Source organism: Pristiophorus japonicus, chromosome 20 (assembly GCF_044704955.1).
Source record: "Pristiophorus japonicus isolate sPriJap1 chromosome 20, sPriJap1.hap1, whole genome shotgun sequence".
Classification (NCBI taxonomy): Eukaryota; Metazoa; Chordata; class Chondrichthyes; family Pristiophoridae; genus Pristiophorus; species Pristiophorus japonicus.
In genome coordinates, this window is record NC_091996.1 from 24,169,937 (window position 1) to 24,195,736 (window position 25,800).

At 46.6% G+C, this 25,800-nt stretch overlaps 1 protein-coding gene across 5 annotated transcripts in view; it reads right to left on the bottom strand.

The window, feature by feature from the left end:
* LOC139232442 (ras-specific guanine nucleotide-releasing factor RalGPS1-like) overlaps window positions 1–25,800 on the bottom strand; it is a 1,066,646-nt gene that overhangs the window by 256,140 nt on the left and 784,706 nt on the right. For all 5 annotated transcript variants that reach the window (XM_070862624.1, XM_070862625.1, XM_070862622.1 and 2 more), the window contains one exon: window positions 16,367–16,460. In XM_070862624.1, the coding sequence (XP_070718725.1) occupies window positions 16,367–16,460 (94 nt within the window). The remainder of the gene's footprint in view (window positions 1–16,366; window positions 16,461–25,800) is intronic.

The following is a 25,800-nucleotide window of genomic DNA, read 5'->3' on the forward strand; positions in this document are numbered from 1 at the left end:
CCACTCGCTCACAGGGTGCCCCCAGCTGAGGTCTCATGAAAAGGACATTAAAACCAGACTCTCGCTGGTTCACCCCAACCTGCATGATCAGGTAGAGAGCAGGCGGCAGCAACAAAATGTAAATGATGGTCGCGCCACTGTGTCACGGGAAATTGATCTGAATGACCCTGTGTATGTGCTAAACTATGGACATGGTCCCAAGTGGATCGCAGGTACGGTGATAGCTAAAGAAGGGAATAGGGTGTTTGTAGTCAAACTAGACAATGGACAAATTTGCAGAAAGCACCTGGACCAAACGAGACTGCGGTTCACAGACTGCCCTGAACAACCCACAGCAGACACCACCTTTTTCCAGCCCACAACACACACCCAAAGGATCAACGACACCAACCTGGTCCAGGAAACTGAACCCATCACGCCCAACAGCCCAGCAAGGCCAGGCTCACCCAGCAGCCCTGCAGGGCCAACAACACGCCAGCCCAGCGAGGGCACAGCCAACACACCAGAACAGACATTTGTACCGAGGCGGTCCAGCAGGGAAAGAAAGGCTCCCGACCGCCTCACCTTATAAATAGTTTTCACTTTGACTTTGGGGGGGGGGGGGAGTGATGTTGTGTATCTGTAAAGCATGCACTCCCATGTTCTGCCACCAGGGAGTGCATCCCCTGAAGTCCCAAGGGATCCCAGCATCCCTTGGGAGCACTGTATATAAGTCGGCCCCTAAGGCCTGTTCCTCACTTTGGAGTGTCTTAATAAAGACTGAGGTCACTGTTACTTTAACCTCCCTGTGTGCAGCCTCATCTGTGTTAGGAACACAATAATGATGATGATGATGACTCAGTCGGCCTAGCGCCCTCGGAGAGGTAACACCTCCTGTAGCACTCCGCCCGTCAGGGCCCAGCTGCTGAACTTTGTGGCTGCAGACGCAGACCATTTCCCGGCACAAACTTTACCGCCCCGCCGACATTATTGCCGGAAAAAGCCTCCAACTGAAAATCCAGCCCTTTATTTCCACCCCACCCCCCACTACTTTTTTAAAAACTTTTGAACTTTTTGAAAGCAATGAGGCTTTTCTTTTCTCCAAAGGAATGTGTTTCTGGAATGTAATATAACATATTCTTATGACACTTGATTAATTTGGGGAAGAGTTTGCCAACACAAGGCCCCCACTTTAAATCACTGGCGGTGCACTTTGTTGCGATTGGCAAGGCCAGTGGGAAAGGGAGGACTGATCAGGAAAGGGACAAAATGGCACAAGATGGAGGAAAGGATGGCTGGGTGGAAAGAATGCAGACGGAGCGATAAATATCAAACAGTAATAAAAAACGAAATACTGCGGATGCTGGAAATCTGAAATGAAATTTATCTAACTTCTTGCAGTTTTCACGACAGCTCGTCGACCTGAAACGCTGACTCTGCTTCTCTCTCCCAGATGCTGCCTGACCCTGCTGAGTATTTCCAGCATGTTCAGTTTTTATCTCAAATATCAAACAGGATTGTATAAACCTTTCATTCATTGGAGACTTTTGCAGCCCAATGACCTCAGTGCCCTTGAAATTAATTTCCGACAGGTATTGTTCCCTCAGAGTGAATTGAATTTGCAGTTCATCACAAAACATAGTCTTGGCCGCAGAGCAGAGGGCAGTGGAGCTCGACAATAACCACTGCAGTGGATCACATAACTCTCAAGCATTTTTAGCACAACTGACCGATGTCAGCTGCAATAATAATGTTCTATCTTTTGTGATTCACCCTTCCACTAATGGCCTCGAAGTCCCTCAAAAATTAGTGCCTGCCTGTGAACTGCTGCGGGCATTAAGCATGGGTTTCCCACTCATTTGCATACCCATTGATGCAGTCACTAGCGTAAATCTGGTGTAAAACGCAGCTGAACTGCATGGAAACTCCTGGGCAGCCTTTAAAAAGACAGTTCAGCTTGCTGAGGGACACCCAGCCTTGGCTCCGTTCCGTCACTCTCCAATAGCTTCGCTGCACGTCTTCTCAATATTTCTGGAATACTTTTAATGACCACTCATACACCATCGTTACTAAAACAAACATCAACAACTTGTATTTATATAGCGCCTTTAACGTAGTGAAACGTCCCAAGGCGCTTCACAGGAATATTATTCAATAAAAATTTGACACCGAGCCATCAGATCTTGAGTTCCAATCCTGGCAGGCCTGGCCTGCAGCCTCACCCAGGAGTTCGTCCCCTCCTGCCTTCAAAAAGACTTCTGCGTTCCATGTCCTAAACCGCACCAAGTCCTGCTCACCCATCACCCCGTGAAGAAATTAGGGCAGGTGACCAAAAGCTTGATCACAGAGGTAGGTTTTAAGAAGCATCTTGAAGGAGGAGAGAGGTAGAGAGGCGGAGAGGTTTAGGCAGGGAGTTCCAGAGCTTGAGGCCTAGGCAACAGGAGGCACGGCCACCGATGGTGGAGCGATTATAATCAAGGATGCTCAAGAGGGCAGAATTAGAGGAGCGCAGAGATCTCGGTGGGGCGGGGGGGGGGGGGGGGGGAGTTGTGAGGCTGGAGGAGATTACAGAGGGAGGGAGGGAGGGAGGGAGGGACGAGGGCCATGGAGGGATTTGAAAACAAGGATGAGAATTTTGAAATCGAGGCTTCACGGCAGGAGCCAACAGCCATGAGATGGAGCACCTCCTCAGCCACATGACCCATGACCCTTCTGTACAGCATGAGGAGCCAATCACCTCCCCTTCAGGTGGCACTGAGGAGGAGCGCTAGAATAGGAGACAGAAAGGCATGTGGAGGCATCCAGAACAGCATGATGTTAGGGTGTTAGGTTAGGGTAATGTTTGCACATTGCAATTATTGTATTAATATAGCTCATGCACTGACGTTATTCATGGGAGCTTACATAGAATCGTAGAAATTTACAGCACGGAAGGAGGCCATTCAGCCCATCATGTCCATGCCGGCTGACAAAGAGCTATCCAGCCTAATCCCACTTTCCGGCTCTTGGGCCGCAGCCCTGTAGGTTACAGTTGTACAATAAAGTATGAACTCTTTCGGCGTTGATTTGCTCATGTACTGTCATGTGAGGGCCAAGAGGAATGATTTGTTGACAGACAGTAGGCTGGGTGGCGGACTGAGGGAATGTCTCTGTCTAAGTGGTGGACGCGAAGTCAGGCTGTGGTGTTAAAGGTGGACAGAGTTAGACAGCGGAGAAGGGTTCTGAGGTGACCGGTCCCCGATGGTTTTTGACGCTGTCAGCACTGACTGCTCAGAGTGCGTGTCATCCTGATAATCTGTTCCGTGTAGTTAAGGGTCTATTGAAGCCAGAGCCTCCTCCAAAGGCACGTCAAAAGTGAAGCCCTTCCTGAATGGCAAAGTTGTGAAGGATACAGCAGTCAATCACTGGCCTGCAGCATACTGCCAATTCCCTCCTGACCCATTCAGACAGCGAAAGCTGGCTTTCAACACCCCGACAGCCCCTCTCAATCAGCAGCCTGTAAAGCTGCACAGGCCTTATTGTTCAGGCAGCTGTTCAGGCAGAAATAGCCATGGGAACAGGGCAGGGGGGGGAAGCTTTGTTGACCACCAAAGCCGTCGTGCTTCTGATTGAGGTCAGGTAGGGCTGAATGACGAAGGGTGAAGGCGTCGTGGCCTTTCGGACGTTGACGTGGAAGATCCTCCGATAGTTGTCGCACACACTCTGGATAGGGAGGGAGGGACATGATCGGGGCCCAGTAGAGGCGTGAGATTAGTAACAGTCTTTTTACAAATTGAAACAGTCTGGAGCTTTCCCCTCCCGAGTTGATCGTCTCAGTTCAACTCAAGCCTTGGGCGAGTGTTCTGAATCTGTTATGACTGGGGGCTGGGTAGCCGATCTGATGGATCTGGCAATGACCACGTCAGGGATTGAAAGTCCAGATTCAATGATGACAGCGGTGTCCTCTGATGACTGAGGGTAGGTTGGTTGGTCACTGATTGTGTCTTGCTCAGACTATGCCGCAGCTTTATCTGATCAACATGTTTCCTGCATGTTTGCCCATTCTTGAGCTTGACGATAAACACATGGTTACCCTCCTTGGCCGTAACAGTACTGGCGATCCACTTGGGACCTTGACCATAATTTAGTATATACACAGGATCATTAACAGAAATGTCGTGTGACACAGCAGCGCGATCATGATACCCTTGCTGACTTTGACGTCTATATTCAACATGATCGTTCAAGTCAGGGTGGACAAGAGAGAGCTTGGTCTTGAAACATAGAAAATAGGTGCAGGAGTAGGCCATTTGGCCCTTCAAGCCTGCACCACCATTCAATAAGTTCTTGGCTGAACATGCAACTTCAGTACCCCATTCCTGCTTTCTCGCCATACCACTTGATCCCCCTAGTAGTAAGGACTACATCTAACTCCTTTTTGAATATATTTAGTGAATTGGCCTCAACAACTTTCTGTGGTAGAGAATTCCACAGGTTCACCACTCTCTGGGTGAAGAAGTTTCTCCTCATCTCGGTCCTAAATGGCTTACCCCTTATCCTTAGACTGTGACCCCTGGTTCTGGACTTCCCCAACATTGGGAACATTCTTCCTGCATCTAACCTGTCTAAACCCATCAGAATTTTAAACGTTTCTATGAGGTCCCCTCTCATTCTTCTGAACTCCAGTGAATACAAGCCCAGTTGATCCAGTCTTTCTTGATACATCAGTCCCGCCATCCCGGGAATCAGTCTGGTGAACCTTCGCTGCACTCCCTCAATAGCAAGAATGTCCTTCCTCAAGTTAGGAGACCAAAACTGTACACAATACTCCAGGTGTGGCCTCACCAAGGCCCTGTACAACTGTAGTAACACCTCCCTGCCCCTGTACTCAAATCCCCTTGCTATGAAGGACAACATGCCATTTGCTTTCTTAACCGCCTGCTGTACCTGCATGCCAACCTTCAATGACTGATATACCATGACACCTAGGTCTCGTTGCACCTCCCCTTTTCCTAATCTTCATCATTCAGATAATAGTCTGACTCTCTGTTTTTAACCACCAAAGTGATAACCTCACATTTGAGATCTCTCTTCATCAATAGTTCAGCAGCGGAGATCCCAGTAAGCTTGTGGGGTCTTGTCCTGTAACTAATATGCATGACAAGCGAGCCTGCAGTGAACCTTGAGTTACACGTTTCACACTCTGCTTGATGGTTTGGACAGCACGCTCTGCTTGACTATTAGATGCAGGTTTGAATGGTGTTGACCTCACATGTTTGATACCATTGAGATTGATGAACTCTTGAAACTCCAGACAAGTGAAGCAAGGTCCGTTGTAACTTACAACGATGTCCGGCAGACCATGAGTGGCAAACATGACACGAAGGCTCTCAATGGTAGCTGTGGATGTGCTGAATGACATGATTATAAACTCTATCCACTTGGAATATGCATCCACCACATCTAAAAATATCTTTCCCAGGAAGGGACCTGCAAAGTCGATGTGGATCCTGGACCATGGTTTAGATGGCCACGACCACAGACTCAACGGCGATTCTGCTGGTGCTTTACTTAGCTGCATGCAAGTGTTGCCCTGATGCACACATGATTCCAGATCAGAGTCAATTCCAGGCCACCATACATGAGACCTGGCAATGGCTTTCATCATGTCAATATCGGGATGAGTGTTATGTAGATCATGTACAAATTTCTCTCTGCCTTTCTTATGCATAACAAAACGATTACCCCACAGTAAACAATCTGACTGAATGGATAGTTCATCTTTGCGCTGGTTGTAAGGTTTGGTCTCATCACCCATTTGCTTGGGTATGGCAGACCAATTACCATTAAGGACACAACGTTTCACAACCGATAATATCGGGTCCTGGCTGGTCCAGCTCTTAACTTCTTGAGCTGTGACAGGGGTTCCTTCACTTTCAAAATCATCCATAACCAACAGTAGGTCTTGCAGGTTGTGGCGTCTCCACATCCGGTGTGGGCAACAGCAGATGGCTCAGTGCATCGGCACAATTCTCAGTGCCAGGTCTACAGCGAATGACATAATCATAGGCAGATAATGTCAGCGCCTACCTCTGGTTGCAGGACGATGCATTGGTATTGCTACCTTTGTTTTCCGAAAACAATGAAATGAGTGGCTTGTGATCTGTTTCCAGTTCAAACCAAAGACCAAATAGATACTGATGCATCTTTTTTATCCCATACACACAGGCTCAATGCTTCTTTTTCTACCATGCTGTAGGCTCTTCCCGCCTTTGACAAACTTTTAGAAGCATACGCAAGAGGTTGTAGTTTACACAACTCATTAGCTTGTTGGAGCATGCAACCAACTCCATATGAAGCATCACAGGCCAATACTAGATGCTTGCATGGATCATAATGTACCAGCAGCTTGTTAGAGCAAAGCAGGTTAGTAGCTTTCTCAAAAGCTCTATCTTGAGATGCACCCCAAACCCAGCTGTCGCCTTTTCTTAGCAGCATGTGCAGTGGCTCTAATAAAGTGCTCAATCTAGGGAGGAAATTACCGAAGTAGTTGAGCAGACCAAGGAACGAACGCAACTCTGTCACATTCTGAGGCTTGGATGCATTTTTGATGGCCTTGGTTTTCGAGTCCCTAGGCCTGATGCCGTCAGCAGCAATTTTCTTCCCCAGGAATTCGGCTTCCGGTGTCATGAAGACGCACTTCGACCGTTTCAGTCTGAGTCCCATTTTGTCCAGACGATGTAGAACCTCTTCCAGGTTGTTCAGATGTTCGGCGGTGTCATGACCTATGACCAGGATGTCATCTTGGAACACGACAGTTCGAGGGACGGACTTCAGTAGACTCTCCATGTTCCTCTGAAATATGCCTGCAGCCGAGCAAATTCCGCAGGGACACCGGTTGTAAATAAACAGTCCTTTATGAATATTGATGCACGTAAATTTCTTCGAAATCTCGACCAGCTCCTGTGTCATGTAGGCCGATGTCAGATCCAGTTTTGTAAACGACTTCCCCCCGACTAGCGTTGCAAACAGGTCATCAGCCTTCGGTAACGGGTATTGATCCTGTTTTGAAACTCGGTTCATCGTAACCTTGTAGTCTCCAAAAATCCTGACAGTGCCATCACTCTTCAACACAGGAACAATGGGGTTGGCCCATTCGTTAAATTCGACCAGTGATATGACCCCTTCACGCTGGAGTCTGTCCAGTTCGATTTCGACCTTCTCCCTCATCATGTACGGAACCGCCCGAGCTTTATGATGGAGGTGTCTTGCATCCGAGTCCACATGGATTTGCACCTTGGCTCCCGTGAAGTTGCCGATGCCTGGTTCAAACATCGAGGGGAACTTGCTCAGCACTTGAGCACATGGATATCATCCCTTGATGACAACGCTTTGATATCGCTCCAATTCCATTTGATTTTTTTCTAGCCAATTCGTGCCAAACAGCGTTGGACTATTGCCTGGAACAATTCATAATGGTAAATCATGAACTGCACCATCATATGACACCTTGACTACTGCACTGCCAATCACCGTTATGAGTTCCTTAGTGTACGTACGCAACTTGGCATTGACTGGACTCAGCTTAGGCCTCACAGCCTTAGTATCTCATAGCTTGTCGAATGTCCTCTGGCTCATTATTGATTGACTCGCACCCATGTCCAATTCCATCGGTACCGGCACACCATTAAGTTTCACATTAATCATTATCGGTTGGCTCTTTGTTAGGAACGAACACAGTTCATACACTTCCTCCTCTGTTATCTTGGGATTGCATTATCTGGATCCGCACTATACTGGTCATCATCCTCCACATGGTGTGTCGCAGCACGCTTGCTCAGTTGCGGATATATGTGCTGGAGATGCCCCCGTTTCGAACAACCTTTACAAATGTACTGTTTAAACCGACACTGATGAGGCCGATGATTGACCCCACAACGCCAACACTATGAAATCGGATTAATTCCTGTTGACGGACTTTGAGCAGTCGGGTAGGCCCTGCCATATGCAGCTCTGCCAAATGACGATACAATCTTGTTTACAGTACTTGCCGAGTTCCAATTTTTCGATGATATCTGCTTTAAGTTTTTGTCCATTGTCATGCATGCCTGGGCAATCGTGATGGCCTTGCTCAAATTTAGCATCTCCGCCGCCAGTAGTTTATGCAGGATCACCTCGTGGTTGATGCCGATTACAAAGAAGTCCCGCAGCATGTCTCCCCACGCGTTTTCAAACTTACACGGTTCAACAAGACGTCTTCGGTTGGCAACGAATTCTGAAACATCCTGGCCCTCAGAACAAACATGCCTGTAGAATCGATATTGTGAAATGATGATGCCTTCTTCTGGTTTGAGATGGTCACGTACCAAAGCACACAATTCCTCATAGTCTTTGTCCGTTGGACTTGCAGGCGAGAGAAGGTTCTTTATGAGTCCATAAATTTTCGGACCACAAACCGTGAGGAAGACCGCCCTGCGCCTAACTGCGTCAGTGGGTTCCTCCATTTTGTTTGCTACGAAGTACTGCTCCAGGCGAGCTATAGTCCTCTCCCTCCACGAATCTCTCCAGAATTCCAATTGTGCTCATTTTTGCATGCGAAGGTTCTTAAGTTACCTCGTCGCCATATGTTATGTATGTAATAACTCGATAGACTGAATACTGTAAACCTGGCTCTGCTTTATTAGGGCCCAAAGTGATTACATCACATGATGGCCTATCTTTTATACCTGGACCGCACATGTGCGTATAGCCCAATGACCTCCGACAGTGGCGCCACCTGGTGGCTAGTAACCCCAAGCATACATACATGACAGATACTGATATGCCCTTACTATACAGTATAAATGCACACGAGGCCCATACTTGAGAGAAGATCACTCTGTGACCAGGTACCTTTATTATCAAGACCTCAAGTGATGAAGGTGGGTGGAGCTTCCCCTTTTATACCTGAAAGTCCAGGTTAGGAGTGTCTTCCACAAGTTTACCCCCTTGTGGTTAATGTTCTCATGGTGTACAACTTAGGTCAGCTTATACATGGATTACAATGATAGTTGAATGCATGACAGATACCAATAGTGAAGTGCTCCCTCAGGGCACCAGGGGCATTTTCAGTGTTTGTAGGCGGCCCCCTCCCCGCCATCAGGGCACTCAGTAAAGATAAACCAGAACGGGGACTGAGTGGGTGCGGGGGAGAGAGAAAGACCAGGAAAGCAAAGGACAAGATAACCAGGAGAGAACAAAAAAAAAAAAGAGGGGGAAAGGCAAGAGAGTAAAATAACGGGAAATTAAGAACCAAACAGGCGGTGGAGAAGCAGGAGGGGGCAGGCCGCGAGGCGCCGTGTTACAGAATACTTGGAACTGTTGACGTGTAACACCACAGGAGACAACCATCTGGCCCAATGTGTCTGCGTTAGATATTTGCTAGAGTAATTCAAAACCAAACCCACTGCCTCGCTCTCTCTCCCCATAGCCCTGTATCTTCCTCGGTTTCAAATATTCATCCAACTTCTTCATCTTAGCAGATGCACTGATCTCCGCCCCAACCTCTTGCTGTGGAAAAACGTTCCAGCAATCTTGTGTAAGACCAGTAAGTAACTGCTCAAGATCCAACACATATGGTATATAAAACAAAATCTTTCCAGCGCTCTGAATAATCTGCCAGATAATGATCCTTCAATTTTGCAACCGATTAAACAACTTGCATTTAGATTACGCCTTTAACACAGAAGCTGCTTCACCGTGCAATCGGAGAGTTTACCAAAAGCTTGGCTTAAAAAAAAAAGTGACTCAAAGGAGGACGGGAAGATGGAGAGACGGAGGAGTTTAGGGATGGATTTCCGGAGCGTGGGACTTAGATGACTGAAAGCACAGCTGCTAATGATGGGACGAAGAGTGTGGGCAATGCACAAAAGGCCAGAGATTCATAGAAAGAGGGAGCTGTAGGGTTGGAGGAGGTTACATAGAGAGGGAGGAGCAACAGTTACAGACATTAAAAAAGGCCATGAAAGGAATTAAATTCAAAGATGAGAATGTTAAATTGGAGTTATTGGAGGACTGGGAGCCAATAAGGCTGTGGAGTGATGGGTGAGTTGGGACGTGGATAATGGACAGCAAATGTTTGGATGATGGAGCGTTACAGGTGGGAGACCAGCCAGGATTGGAATAGTCGAGTCTATATACTATGTTAGAGAAAACTGGTTACATGTATAATCTGTCAAGTAAATGAAGGAAAGACTTATTTATATTGAGCCTTTCATACCCTCCGGATGCCCCAATGTGTTTCACGGCCAATGAATGACTTTTGAAAGAAAGACTTGCATTTACAAAACGCCTTTCACTACCTCAGGATGTCCCAGAGCGCTTTACATAACATAAGAACATAAGAATTAGGAACAGGAGTAGGCCATCTCGCCCCTCGAGCCTGCTCCGCCATTCAACAAGATCATGGCTGATCTGGCCGTGGACTCAGCTCCACTTACCTCCCGCTCCCTGTAACCCTTAATTCCCTTATTGGTTAAAAATCTATCTATCCGTGACTTGAATACATTCAATGAGCTAGCCTCTTTTTGAAGTGTAGTCAATGTAGATAGACAATTTGCGCACAGCAAGCTCCCACAAACAGTAATCAGATGACGACCAGATAACCTGGTTTTGTGATGTAGATTGAGGGATAAATATTGGCCAGGACACCAGGAATAACTCCCCTTGCTCTTCTTCAAAATAATACCGTGGGATCTTTTCCTTTCACCGGAGTGAACAGATGGGCCTCGGTTTGACGTCTCATCCAAAAGACGGCACCTCCAACTGTGCAGCACTCCCTCAGCACTGCACTCAAGTGTCAGCTTAGTGTCATCACTGTTATTATTCAGGCAAACATCATCACCATCAAACATTGCAGCTCATCTGCGCCCATCAGGGTCTCTCAAACAGTTAATCTGTTTGCCGGGTGGTATTGGTTGGGGGATACATGTTGACCAGGATACAGGGAGAACTCCCCTGCTCTTGTTTGAACAGTGCCGTGGGATCTTTTACGTTCACCTGAGCAGGCGGACAGGCCTTGGTTCAGCGTCTCATTTAAGAGACAATTGCATCTCTCTACATTTCAATATTTATAGGGAAGCACCGCAAACAAAATAGCCTCACTGATGCAACAGAAGTCTACATCTTACAGGCTTTTAAAAAATTTGGAGATGGTAAGAACCACAGCCAATTTCACAAGTTAGTTTTGTTTTTATTCTATACTGTGACTTTCTATCAAATTATGTGGGCAAGAGTTTGAAGTACAAGTACTTGGGGAAAATCTGCAATATGGAAGGAAATTGTCCATTGTCGGGGATGTGTCGAAAACAAATTCGGAGAAGAAATGAGCTGCCGTTCAATGTAAATTACGTTAAATAGGGAAACAAAGGGTGGAGCAAAACTGGAATCACAAAGCACCATTCGGCCCCACAACCCTGCTCCTTCAGCAAACCAGGTATAGCACTGTTGATTCTGGCCGAGTTACTGTAGAGAGAAAGCTGCCAAACTACAGATAAAACCTCCGAGGAGATACATCTTTCTGAAATAGGTTCCTTTGTCCAACAAAAGTTTAGCTACAAATATATTACAGCCTATTATTAAACCCTGGCCAACTGCAGTGCACAAATAAGAATTGCAAGGCCCCAAGCAGCACAGAAGCTGTCATGTACCACAGAGTATTGATCCTCTCTCACAGACACAATAATCACTGCGAAGAAGAGACAGTGGATGGAGACTGGAGGGGAGAGCAGGACAGTTGTTGGCCAACATCATTACTACATTATGTATTCGGATTTAAACTTTTTGATCAATTTCAATGTTTGATTTTAGATTTGAAATATACAAGGATTCATGTTACTTTGGCAACGAAGATTATAAAAAAAATGTCCCAATAAAGTGTAATCCCTTCCAACAGCTTTTTTAACTTTATAACCTAGATTTTCCTGTAACTTCTAAATGCCAAAGCAAATTGGTTAAGTTCAATTACTTTTATTTTTCCATAGACAGTGCAATCTGTGCTCATTAAGTTCAGAATACACTCAAAGAGCTTAGTTTTTTTTAAACCACATTTTCCACTATTCCTATGTATAGAATTATTTTACTTCTAAGTAAATATGATCTATTTTATTGCAAGTATGCAGTTTCCTGTCCAGACTGTGATTCCCATCATTACAAAGTGAATGTTAAGTTTTTACATAACCTGGGCTGTTTCACACCACATATTTCAGTATCCATCCACTATGCTACATTTTAAGCTTTCTAAGTAAAATGGGAATCAGGGTGAAAACTCTCCACTGGCTGGAGTCATACCTAGCACAAAGGAAAATGGTTGTGGTTGTTGGAGGTCAATCATCTCAGCCCGAGGACATCGCTGCAGGAGTTCCTCAGGGCAATGTCCTCGGCCCAACCATCTTCAGCTGCTTCATCAATGACCTTCCCTCCATCTTAAAGTCAGAAGTGGGGATGTTCACTGATGACTGCACAGTGTTCAGTTCCATTCGCAACTCCTCAGATAATGAAGCAGTCCATGCCTGCATGCAGCAAGATCTGGATGACATTCAGGCTTGGGCTGATAAGAAGCAAGTAACATTCGCGCCACACAAGTGTCAGGCAATGACTATCTCCAACAAGCGAGAATCTAACCACCATCACTTGCCAATCAACGGCATTACCATCGCCGAATCCCCCACCATCAACATTCTGGGAGTCACCAGAAGCTTAACCGGACCAGCCACATAAATACTGTGGCTACAAGAGCGGGTCAGGGGCTGGGTATTCTGCGGCGAGTGTCTCACCTCCTGACTCCCCAAAGTCTTTCCACCATCTACAAGGCACAAGTCAGGAGTGTGAAGGAATACTCCCCGCTTGCCTGGATGAGTGCAGCTCCAACAACACTCAGGAAGCTTGACACAATCCAAGACAAAGCAGCCCACTTGATTGACACCCCATCCACCGCCTTAAACATTCACTCCCTCCACCACCGGCGCACCGTGGCTGCAGTGTGCACCATCTACAAGGAAATTAAGGGTTACGGGGAGAGGGCGGGTAAGTGGAGCTGAATCCACGACCAGATCAGCCATGATCTTATTGAATGGCGGAGCAGGCTCGAGGGGCTAGATGGCCTACTCCTGTTCCTAATTCTTATGTTATGTTCTAAGTCACCAAGGCTTCTTCAGCAGCACCTCCCAAACCCGCGACCTCTACCCGTTTGAAGGGCAAGGGCAGCAAGCACATGGGAAAATCACCAACTGAAAGTCCCCCTCCAAGTTACACATGCTCCTGATTCGGAAATATATTGCCACTTCTTGATCATCTGGGTCAAAATCCTGGAACTCCCTCCCCAACAGCACTGTGGGAGTACCTTCACCACACGGACTGCAGCGGTTCAAGGCGGTGGCTCACCACCACCTTCTCGAGGGCAATTAGGGATGGGCAATAAATGCTGACCTTGCCAGCGACACCCACATCCCAGAAATGAATAAAAAAAACATAGCCCCTGTCCTACTGCTGATAAGCAAACAGGAGTCCAGAAGCAAATTTTCCTCTCTGCACTTCGAGGTACATTCTGGGACATTAACTTGTGAACCAGACACTGATGTGGTCATGAAAGATCCCACGGCAACATTCAACCTTTGCCTCAAGTAGAAAAACACAATAGCAAATGAAAACATGTGAACATTAAAATCAGATGTGGTGTATTTGGATTTCCAGAAGGCATTCGATAAGGTGCCACATAAAAGGTTACTGCACAAGATAAAAGCTCATCGGGTTGGGGGTAATATATTAGCATGGATAGAGGATTGGCCAACTAACAGAAAGCAGAGAGTTGGGATAAATGGGTTATTTTCCGGTTGGCAAACAGTGACTAGTGGGGTGCCGCAGGAATCGGTGCTGGGTCCTCAACTATTTACAAACTGTATTAATGACTTGGATGAAGGGACCGCATGTAATGTAGCCAAGTTTGCTGATGATACAAAGATAGGTGGGAAAGCAAGTTGAAAGGAGGACACAAAGAATCTGCAAAGGGACATAGACAGGCTAAGTGAGTGGGCAAACATTTGGCAGATGAAGTATAATGTGGAAAAGTGTGAGGTTATCTACTTTAGCAGGAAAAATAAAAAAGCTAACTATTTTTTTAAGTGGAGAGAAATTACTAAATGCTGCAGTACACAGGGACCTGGGGGTCCTTGTGCATGAAAAACAAAAAGTTAGTATGCAGGTACAGCAAGTACTCAGGAAAGTAAATGGAACGTTGGCCTTTATTGCAAGGGGGATAGAGTATAAAAGCAGAGAAGTCCTGCTGCAGCTGTACAGGGTATTGGTGAGGCCACACCTAGAGTACTGCATACAGTTTTGGTCTCCTTATTTAAGGAGGGATATACTTGCATTGGGGGCTGTTCAGAGAACAGTTGATTCTGGAGGTGAAGGGGTTGACTTATAAAGAAAGGTTGAGTAGGTTGGGCCTATACTCATTGGAGCTTAGAAGAATGCGAGGGGATCTTATTGAAACATACAAGATACTGAGGGGGCTCAACAAGATAGGTGCAGAGAGGATGTTTCCCCTCATGGGGGAATCTCGAACTGGGGGCATAGATTAATAAGGGGTCACCTATTTAGAACTGAGATGAGGAGAAATTTCTTCTCTCAGAGGTTCGTAAATCTGTGGAATTCTCTGCCCTAGAGAGATGTGGAGGCTGGATCATTGAATATATTTAAGGTGGAGATAGACAGATTTTTGAGCGATAAGGGAGTGAAGGGTTATAGGGAGATCGCAGGAAAGTGGACCTGAGCCCAAGATCAGATCAGCCATGATCTTATAGAATGGTGGAGCAGGCTCGAGGGGCTGAATGGCCTACTCCTGCTCCTATTTCCTATGTTCCTATCATCATATATTGCCTGCTCACGGGACAAAATGAATGTACTACTCAGCTCTCTCATGTTAAAATTGCTCCCATTTCCACTGGGTTTGGTGCAAGGATTTTCTGCTTTGCTTATAGACAGGAGCCATATGTTGGATAGGAACCCAATGTTGCCTTGTAGCGTAACTCTATGGGGACTGTCATCAAGAAAAACACTAGCCCTACAGCGTCAGAAGGAAGCAAAATGTCACTTAGTTGATGCTCTGTGTTCACAATCTATGGTGCCTGGTTCTATTTTCGCATTGATACTGTTGAACCTCCTCAGACACACCCAGCTGGCTTGCCCCACCCCCACCCCATATTGAGCTATGCCGCCTTTAGCTGTGCTCCTTCCCAATGAACCAAGGCCACGTTATTTGGAGGCAGCAGCAGTGGGTCGAAAGGTCAGCCGTTTAATTTATACCACCCAACCCGGTTATTGGGATTTGACTTGAGGTCTTGTGGCTTTCGAGATAACACACTGAATGAAATGCTAGCCCACTTGCAATCCTAGTCTGGTCGAGCATGGTTCCAAAACAGGACTTAATTAGAGTGAGCCCATATTTAAAGACCATTGACAACGCAACAACAACATCTACCAGTATTCGTTACTGATCTCAATCGACCAAGCAACACGTGACGATAGACTCAATGTCTGCAGTACACAAAGGAGCTCTATGGAGGAGAGAACGCTTCTTACAGGAAACATCTATAGACTAAGAGCCACATTACAAAGGGCATCTCTGTGGGTTAGACAGTTCACGTTTAGATGTTGCCAGTAGGCCACAACTTAACATTGCTGATAGCATGAAGAGGTCTGTTTTCTCTTTTTATAAGTCCGATCATTACTACGTGATGACAGCAGTCTCCCAAGCAAACGAACTCTGCCAGGAAGGGAGAAAGCTAACTCCTCCACTTAAATAGCTGTCACCCATCATGTTTGTTTTTCTTGTAATTCTGGAACCAATTTTTTTTTTTTTAAACCGTAAATGCTGGTATTTTACGGAAAGCATTCATTCCTTCAGAAGCTAAAAAGGATGTAGATAGAGTTGCAGTTATTTCGTTACTTTTATTGGGTTTTAACCATAATCATGTGTGACATTTTTTTCTCTGTACATGGAACGTATTTACAACAGAGCGAGTCCTTTATAAGTGTCGAGTTAAATTAATAAAGTTTAGCTCATATATTTGTAGTTTTGATGTGTGTTGTATCACAGACAAAACATTTCCGACATTTCATTCAGGAAATTATCTGACCCACAATAAAATTCCAACAATCATCATAATTAACAAACTGCAGATTGTCCAGACCCTGAGGTAAGGTAATCATCATTTCTAAGTTGTTCGACAATTCCCTTATGAGCTGCATGTTCTCGTATAAGCTACAGAAGTGTGCTGGCAACTGTGCAGTGCATTACGTGATTTACCTCCCCAAACAATGCAACCCTTTCACAGCGTACTCTGTGGTTGTAAAACAAAATATATACACTTACTTGTAATTGTCCTCTTCGACAAATTTTTGCAGCTCTTCGATATAGCGTACAGATTTCAAGTACTTCTGCACATGGGGTAATGTTATCAGATAGTCTGTGAAAGAAAATAATGTAATACTATTAGTCAAATCATTGCACTGTAGCTTTTAAATTCTTTAGTTATCAAGGTTATTTTCTTTCATTGAGAAACCGTGGGGAAGGGGGAATGCCCGAAGTGCAGAACATCACTCGAACTCAATCAAAACCTGACATTTTCACCTCTCAGTCTGCTCATCCTACTACCATGTAAAGGCCTTTAAAACCCCAGCTTTAGGGTCATCTCACCAGTACTTCCTGATTTACCTAAGCTTCTCTCTTGCTGCTTTCAATCTTGTCCATGTCTAGATTTAACCATCCCAGTCACTGTGAATGTGAGTAAAAATGTTGCCAGCTGCATATTTAACATCAACAATTTGCTTTCGTCTCATCATCATCATAGGCAGTCCCCCTCAGAATCGAGGAAGACTTACTTCCACTCCTGAAGTGAATTCTTTGGTGGCTGAGCAGTCCAATACGAGAGCCACAGACCCGGTCACAGGTGGGACAGATAGTTGTTGAGGGGAGGGGTGGTTGGGACTGGTTTGCCGCACGCTCTTTCCGCTGCCTGCGCTTGATTTCTGCACACTCTCGGCGTTGAGACTCGAGGTGCTCAGCGCCCTCTCGGATGCACTTCCTCCACTTAGGGCGGTCTTGGGGTAGGGACGCCCAGGTGTCAGTGGGGATGTCACAGTTTATTAAGGAGACTTTGAGGGTGTCCTTGTAACGTTTCCGCTGCCCACCTTTGGCTCGTTTACCGTGAGGGAGCTCCGAGTAGAGCACTTGCTTTGGGAGTCTCGTGTCTGGCATGCGGGCTATGTGGCCTGCCCAGCGGAGCTGATCGAGTGTGGTCAGTGCTTCAATGCTGGGGATCTTAGCCTGGATGAGGACGCTGATGTTAGTGCGCGTCTCCTCCCAGGGGATTTGTAGGATCTTGCGGAGATATCGTTGATGATATTTCTCCAGCAACTTGAGGTGTGTCTACTGTATGTCATGTATTCAACCAGCAATGTAACCCATGCATAAACTGACCTAAGTTGTACACCGTGAGAACACTGACCACTAGGTGGGAGACACTCCTAACCTGGACCTTCAGGTATAAAAGAGGAAGCTCCACCCACCTTCATCACTTGAGTGCTAAGGAATAAAGGACAGGTCACAGACTGACCTTCTCTCAAGCATGGGCCTCGTGTGCATTTATACTGTGTAGTAAGGACATATCAATGGCGACAAGAAACTGGGATTTAAACCACGCGAGCATGGCCACTAGCAGAACAGACGAGAGGTACTGTGTTAAGGAATGGTTGGGACAGAGATTCAACATTGTTAAAGCAGCACACAGTTCTCCAGGCAGACAAGGGCAATCAGGCATGCCCCAACATGTAGTCAACCCAGAGGGGGAGTTCGACAGAGACAATGGCAAGCTGAACAGCGATTCACGCCATTGCAAGGGACAATGCGGCCAGTAATGGGGCCATCAACACCTGTTAATGGTGCACTCAAGGACAATAACAGGGGCAGTCAGGGACGATCGACTGGCAAGGGACCTTTTGTTTCAAACCGCAACTCATGCTGGAGGCGTGGAGGCATACATTCAGCCGGAGTTTGCAGAGATGAGCAAAATACCTGCAGAAATTGCAGAAATGGACACTGGGGGAAATCGCTGGAAGCGGAAGTTCAGCGAGTTCATATGGAGCACGTATACAGTTCATACACCAGGACGCCACCGATAATGATGAAAGTGCTCCTCAATGGCATCCCAGTAGCAATGGAGTTAGACACGGGTGCCAGCCAGTCCCTGATGGGTATCAAACAGTTCGAAAAGTTGTGGGCATCCAAGGCCAGGAGGCCAAAATTATTGCCGATTGACGCACAGCTACGGACTTACACAGAGCAGATCATTCCGGTGCTAGGCAGCGCCACGGTAGTCGTGACCCACAAAGATTCGGAGAACAGGTTGCCACTCTAGATTGTCCCAGGGGACGATCCCGCACAACTGGGGAGGAGTTGGCTTGCTGTCATGAACTGGAAATGGGGCGATGTCAATGCAATTTCCTCTGTGGAGCGAGTATCATGCTCACAGGTCCTGGACAAATTTGACTCATTATTTCAACCCGGCATTGGCACTTTCATGGGGGCCAAGGTAGTGATTCACATAAACCCGGACGCCAGACCAGTACACCACAAGGCCAGAGCGGTGCCGTACGTGATGCGGGAAAAGATAGAAGGCGAATTGGACCGCCTGTTGAGGGAAGGCATCATCTCGCCAGTCGAATTCAGTGACTGGGCGAGCCCGATTGTGCCGGTGCTCAAGGCGGATGGGTCGGTCAGGATATGCGGCGATTACAAGGCACCATCAATCGGGTGTCACTCCAAGACCAGTACCCGCTACCGAAAGCGGAGGACCTCTTTGCAACGCTATCCGGTGGCAAACTTTTTTCAAAATTGGACCCGACCTCAGCTTACATGACCCAGGAGCTGGTGAGTGAGTCGAAGAAGCTGACCACCATCACGACACACAAGGGGTTGTTTGAGTACAACAGATGTCCGTTCGGGATTCGCTCGGCCACCGCGATCTTCCAACGAAATATGGAAAGCCTCAAGTCGATTCCAGGGACGGTGGTTTTTCAGGACGACATCCTCATTACGGGTTACGATACTGAAGAACACCGCCACAACCTGGAGGAGGTGCTACGCAGACTGGACCGGGTAGGTCTGCGACTGAAAAAGGCGAAGTGCGTCTTCCTAGCTCCAGAGGTAGAATTCCTGGGGATGAGGGTAGCAGCAGACGGGATCAGCCCTACTGCATCCAAGACGGAAGCGATCGAGAGAGCACCCAGACCCCGTAACACGACGGAGCTGCGTTCGTTCCTGGGGCTCCTGAACTATTTTGGTAACTTCCTTCCCAAATTGAGCACGCTGCTAGAGCTGCTACACGTGCTCCTACGCAAAGGTCGCGAATGGGTCTGGGGGGGGGACAGCCAGGAAAGGGCTTTTAATAGAGCACGCAATTTGTTATGTTCCAACAATCTGTTAACGCTATATGACCCATGTAAGAAACTTGTGTTAACGTGCGATGCGTCATCCTATGGTGTCGGGTGTGTGTTGCAGCATGTCAATGCCAAGGGTCAGTTACAGCCGGTAGCTTATGCCTCCAGGAGTCTGTCCCAGGCAGAAAGGGGCTACGGGATGGTAGAAAAGGAGGCGCTCGCATGTGTATATGCGGTAAAGAAAATGCACCAGTACCTGTTTGGCAGGAAATTTGAGCTGGAGACAGATCACAAACCCCTAACGTCCCTTTTGGCCGACAACAAGGCCATAAATGCAAACGCATCGGCCCGCATACAGAGGTGGGCACTCACGTTAGCTGCCTATGACTACACAATTCGGCACAGACCGGGCATCGAAAACTGCGCCGATGCACTCAGCAGGCTCCCACTAGCCACCACTGAGGGGGCTACCGAGCATGGTGCTAAGATGGTCATGGCTGTTGAAGCTTTCGGAAGCAAAGGCTCACCCGTGACAGCCCGTCAGATTAAAGTCTGGACAAATAGAGACCCGCTATTGTCTCTAGTCAAGAAATGTGTCCTGAATGGGGACTGGGCAGCCACGTACAGGGCATGCCCTGAGAAATTTAAACCATTTCACAGGCGCAAGGATGAACTCTCGATTCAGGCCGATTGCCTACTGTGGGGAAACCGCGTAGTCATGCCCCAGATGGGCAGAGAGGTGTTCATCAGAGAACTCCACAATGGGCACCCGGGCATTGTCACGATGAAGGCAATTGCCAGGTCACACGTTTGGTGGCCAGGGATAAACGCAGATCTGGAACTTTGTGTTCGCAGGTGCAACACGTGTGCCCAGCTGGGCCATGCGCCCAGGGAAGCCCACCTTAGCCCCTGGCCATGGCTCGCCAAGCCTTGGTCACTCATCCATGTGGACTACGCAGGTCCTTTCATGGGGAAAATGTTTTTGGTTGTAGTAGACGCCTACTCCAAATGGATCGAGTGTGACATTTTAAATTCAAGCACATCCTCTGCCACGGTAGAAAGTCTACGGGCAATGTTCGCCGCCCACGGTCTACCGGACATCTTGGTCAGCGACAATGGCCCGTGCTTCACAAGCACTGAATTCCAGGACTTCATGGCACGCAATGGAATTAACCATGTTAGAACGGCACCGTTCAAGCCGGCCTCAAACGGCCAGGCAGAACGAGCAGTGCAGATAATCAAACAGTGGTTGCTCAGATTCCAAGGGGGTTCCCTACAAACCGCTTATCATGCCTCCTGTTGGCCTATAGAACCCGACCACACTCGCTCACAGGGGTTCCACCCGCAGAGCTACTAATGAAAAGGACGCTCAAAACCCGATTATCCCTTATACACCCCCACCATGAAAGAAATTGTCGAGAGCAGGCGCCAGTCACAATATCACTACCATGACAGGAATGCGAGGGCGCGATGTATTGATGTAAATGATCCTGTTTTTGTCCTCAACTACGCTGCAGGGCCCAAATGGCTCGCAGGCACTGTGGTTGCCAAAGAGGGAAATAGGATTCTGGTAGTTAAACTTACCAATGGACAAATCTGCCGCAAACATGTGGATCAAACAAAAAGGAGGTTCAGCAACCCCATAGAAGAAGCAGAGGAAGAACACGATATAGAGTTCACTCCACCACAGGTGACCGAACACCGAAACCAAAGGGAGGAGAGCCCAGTCACTGTGGGCAGTCCGGACAGGCCTGAGGCACTGCAAACAGCAGACACTCAGGCCAGTGCCCAACAACCGGAGCCCCAACTCAGGCGCTCTACAAGGGAGCGTAAACCACCAGAGAGACTCAACCTGTGATCCCAATAAGACTTTGGGGGGGGGGGGGGGGGGGGGGAGGTGATGTCATGTATTCAACCAGCATTGTAACCCATGCATAAACTGACCTAAGTTGTACACCGTGAGAACACTGACCACTAGGTGGGAGACACTCCTAACCTGGACCTTCAGGTATAAAAGGGGAAGCTCCACCCACCTTCATCACTTGAGTGCTAAGGAATAAAGGACAGGTCACAGACTGACCTTCTCTCAAGCATGGGCCTCGTGTGCATTTATACTGTGCAGTAAGGACGTATCACCGTACATGGTCCATGTCTCTGAGCCATACAGCAGGGCAGGTATTACTACAGCCCTGTAGAACATGAGCTTGGTCTCGCCTAGTTTTGATAGCAACGGACGCAGTTATTGTGAGCTGTTGTGATATAAGTCCACAGTATATTGTGTGCACAGGCTGGGTATGGATGCTGTCCTTCCCTTTGCTGCCTGCACATCACAGGACGTCACACATCTATACTCAAGTCACATTCTTCCCTGACACCTTTCTTATTTTGCAGCCTTGGACAGGAGTGTCCAAGATGCTGTCCTTGTGGGCCACACGGGTGCATACTCTGAAGCCACAGGGACCACGTGTGAAATTTAAAATCCTTGTTCCCATCAATTTTCACATATCTCAAGCCACAGATACTAACAGATCTTAGCATCCTGATCTAAGATTTATTCACTAATAAATCATCATCATAGGCAGTCCCTCGAAAGGAGGATGAATTGCTTCCACGTCGAAAACGGATGAGTTCACAGGTATTTAAATGATATTCCAGATCCCGAACTACATCCTGAAGGGTGGAAGATGCCTGTGTGTGGATTTTTTTAACGTGTGGTGGCCGTTGCACACCAGTCACCACACGGGCTTAACAGAGCTCGGTCTTGGTCCAGTGGCAAGGATTACCCAAGATGACTGGAGACCAGCTCTGCTGTACGGACCTAGCGTGCACACATATGGGCTGGCCCGTGCTGTCCCTGGGCACTTGCCTCTTCTGGGCCCTGATCACATCCCTCTATGAGCTCTTGCCACTCCTACGTCCCGACCTCGCTGCTCCTGTTGTACCTGCCCACGTTCCGATCAGCCGTCGCCCTCCTGCAGCAGCATGAGTTGCTCTCTGCAGTGGCATGCCGTCGTACGCTGCTCCCTCTAATGGCCCCGGCCTGCTGACGGTCTTGCTAATAAAGCAAGAGTACTAAAAGCGGCTATTTCCAAACTCCCAGGTCCTCAAAATACAAACAGGATAAGACCAGAAAATAATACAAACACAAGACAGACTAAGATGACTGGACTCCTATAGGGCTAGGGTGGTCAGATATAGCCCTGGTTCGAACTGTTGCATTATTACAGAAAGCTTAACCTGCCCATCAAATTTGAAATGGCTGTGAAGCATTTTGTAATTCATCTTTCAACTCAAATTGAAGATATTCCTAGTGTCTAAGATAAAGATAACAGACAAACATCTCTGGTACAGCCTTTCATAATCATTCTGAAAAAAATATTGTTTGTAGAAAGTGCTCTTCATAAATCCAACCAGATTATATAATTACATAATTTTATCAAAATTTACTGTATCATTTTACAATAGTCAGCTCATATTTCCAGACCCAAGTCTGGGAGACTACTGACTTACTGCTTGTAAACTATTATTGTGGTATGGCAACATGAAATGGGACAGAGCCAAACCTCTAAAAATATTCCCATTCAGAACATGAAGACAGAGAGATATATTGCTGGTACCAGTGATTAACTATTGTCTCACCACAATCCTGATAGCTCAATCTGACGATAGTTACTTGGAAAGATAATGGAATACAATGTGTATTTACATAACGATTTTAATGTAGTTAAACGGCCCAAGATGCTTCACAGGAGCTTAATCAGACAAAAATCATTGACACCGAGCCAAAAGAAAGAGATATTCGCACAGCTGACCAAAAGCTTGGTCAAGGAAGGAGATTTCATGGAAAGCCTTAAAAGAAGAGGGGGAGTTAGAGATGCACAGAGGCTAAGCGGGGGAATTCCAGAGCTTAAGGCCAGAAAAGCTGAAGGCACCATCGCCAATGTTGGACAAAGGAAGGCAGGGATGAACAAGGCCTGAATTGGAGGAATGTAGAGTTCTCAGAGGGTTGTAAGAAGTTACAGAGATAGTAAGAGTTCATGACTTGGAGGAATTTGAACACGAGAATGTTTTACAAGAATAAATGGTAAAGGAAGCATGTCTTAGCGAATCTGTTTCGTATCAATGTTCTTCATTATTTTAATGTTTGCATATGAAATTCAATCTTTTTCATGATAAAGAAGTTTTGCACCTTAATTTTAAATGTGACAATTGCTACAGATATTCCAAGCTTGTGAGAAACGATGTCTCAATATCAATATGGAAATAATTGCAAGTTAGGCTTCTGGGGATAGGGCAGGAAAGTGGAGTTGAAAGCATAAGAAATAGGAACAGGAGTAGGCCATAAAGCACCATGAGCCTGCTGCACCATTCAATACGATCATGGCTGATCCGATCATGGACTCAGGTCCACTTCCATTCCCGCTCTCCATAACACCTTATTGGTTAAGAAACTGTCTATCTCTGTCTTAAATTTATAGGGGATTGTCCTATGAGGAGAGATTGAGTAGACCAGGCCTATATTCTCTAGAGTTTAGAAGAATGAGAGGTAATCTCATTGAAACATACAAAATTCTTACAGGGCTTGACAGGGTAGATTGGGGGAGGATGTTTTCCTTGGCTGAGGAATCTAGAACTTGGGATCACAGTCTCAGAATAAGGAGTCGGCCATTTAGGACTGAGATGAGGAGAAACGTCTTCACTCAGAGAGTGGTGAATCTTTGGAATTCTCTACCCCGGAGGGCTGTGGAGGCTCAGTCGTTGAGTATATTCAAGACAGAGATCGGATCTTTGGATATTAAGGGAATGGAGGGATATGGAGATAGCGCAGGAAGGTGGAGTCGAGGAAGATCGATCTTATTGAATGGCGGAGCAGCCTCGAGGAGCTGAATGGCCTACTCCTGCTCCTAATTCTTTTGTTCTTATGTTCTTAATGTCTTGACTACATAAGCTACATGGCTTGGGAGTAACAGAAAGTGATAAAAACGGAGGGCGAGGATGGAACTAGAGAGAATTCTAATTCTCTGAGGTAAAAGGTGGACAGTGGGTAACAGAAAGTCTTCAGGGGTTTGTGAACTAAGTTTTGCCCTCCAGCTAAAAGATATGTGAAGGTATGAGCATTAATGGGAACAGGGAATAAATTTAAAAATTATCAAATGAAAGTAAAATAAAAAATTTTTAAGTTGTTCATGGGATGTGGGTGTCACTGGCAAGGTCGGCATTTATTGCCCATCCCTAATTGCCCTCGAGAAGGTGGTGGTGAGCCGCCTTCTTGAACCGCTGCAGTCCGTGTGGTGAAGGTACTCTCACAGTGCTGTTACGGAGGGAGTTCCAGGATTTTGATCCAGCGACGATGGAGCGGCGGCGATATATTTCCAAGTCAAGATGATCTGTAACTTGGAGGGGAACAGGTGATGGTGTTCAATATAAATGGCAGCTTCAATGATGTTTGATATTCTTATTCATTTGCTTATTTGGACTTATGTTGATGGGATCACAGGACTTATAAGCATGGCTGAACAAATCACTACCGATCATTTATATCTGAAATTAACACAAGTCTACAGTACTCCTTGTAATCTGCCTAAGCCACAGACAAAATAAAAATACCAGAACAGAACCTTTATCAGAAACAGGATGTGACTTCGAGAGACTAAAACGCTACAGACTATTTACATTGGACAAGAGCTCAAAAATGTTATTTTATGATAAACACCTGGGCGAGTGCATTTAAATTCTTTTGTGATTTGTTTGTAAGATTAATATAGATCCTTAAATACTGACAATAATTCACAAATCATTTAAGATCTCTTGAAACTTCTAAATCCCAATGCGTCAGCGAACATATCTACAGTGTATTTGCTTCATGGGTTCTTTACTCAAGAATTCATAGCTACATATTTGCTGTAAGGAACTAGCTGGTTTATTGGCAAAGGTTTATCAAACTGAACCCTACCAGTTCATCCACCAGGCTCACAACTGCATACTTCATCGTGGAGAGCCTGAACTCAACTGGCTGGGGTTCTATTGAGTCTTGTGAACATCACGCAACGGGCTGAGCCACTCACAGTGCATTAAAGGAAATGGTTTTCAGCTCGCACAACCTGACAGCATTTCTACCAACGGTGCAGCAGTGTGGGAGGATGCACAAGGGTTTGAAGCCAGAGGAATGGAGGTCATGGAGAACGATGTTGGAGTTGTCGAGCTGAAGGAGGTTCCAGAGATAGGGAGGGGCAGGGCCATGGAGGAATGTGGAAAATATGGGAAACGTGATGTGAAGGATTTGAACTTTGAGGATTTGAGGGAATGTAGGACCAAGGTAATGGGCAAGTGGGACTTAGTGCAGGATGGGATATGGGCAGTAGATTTGGA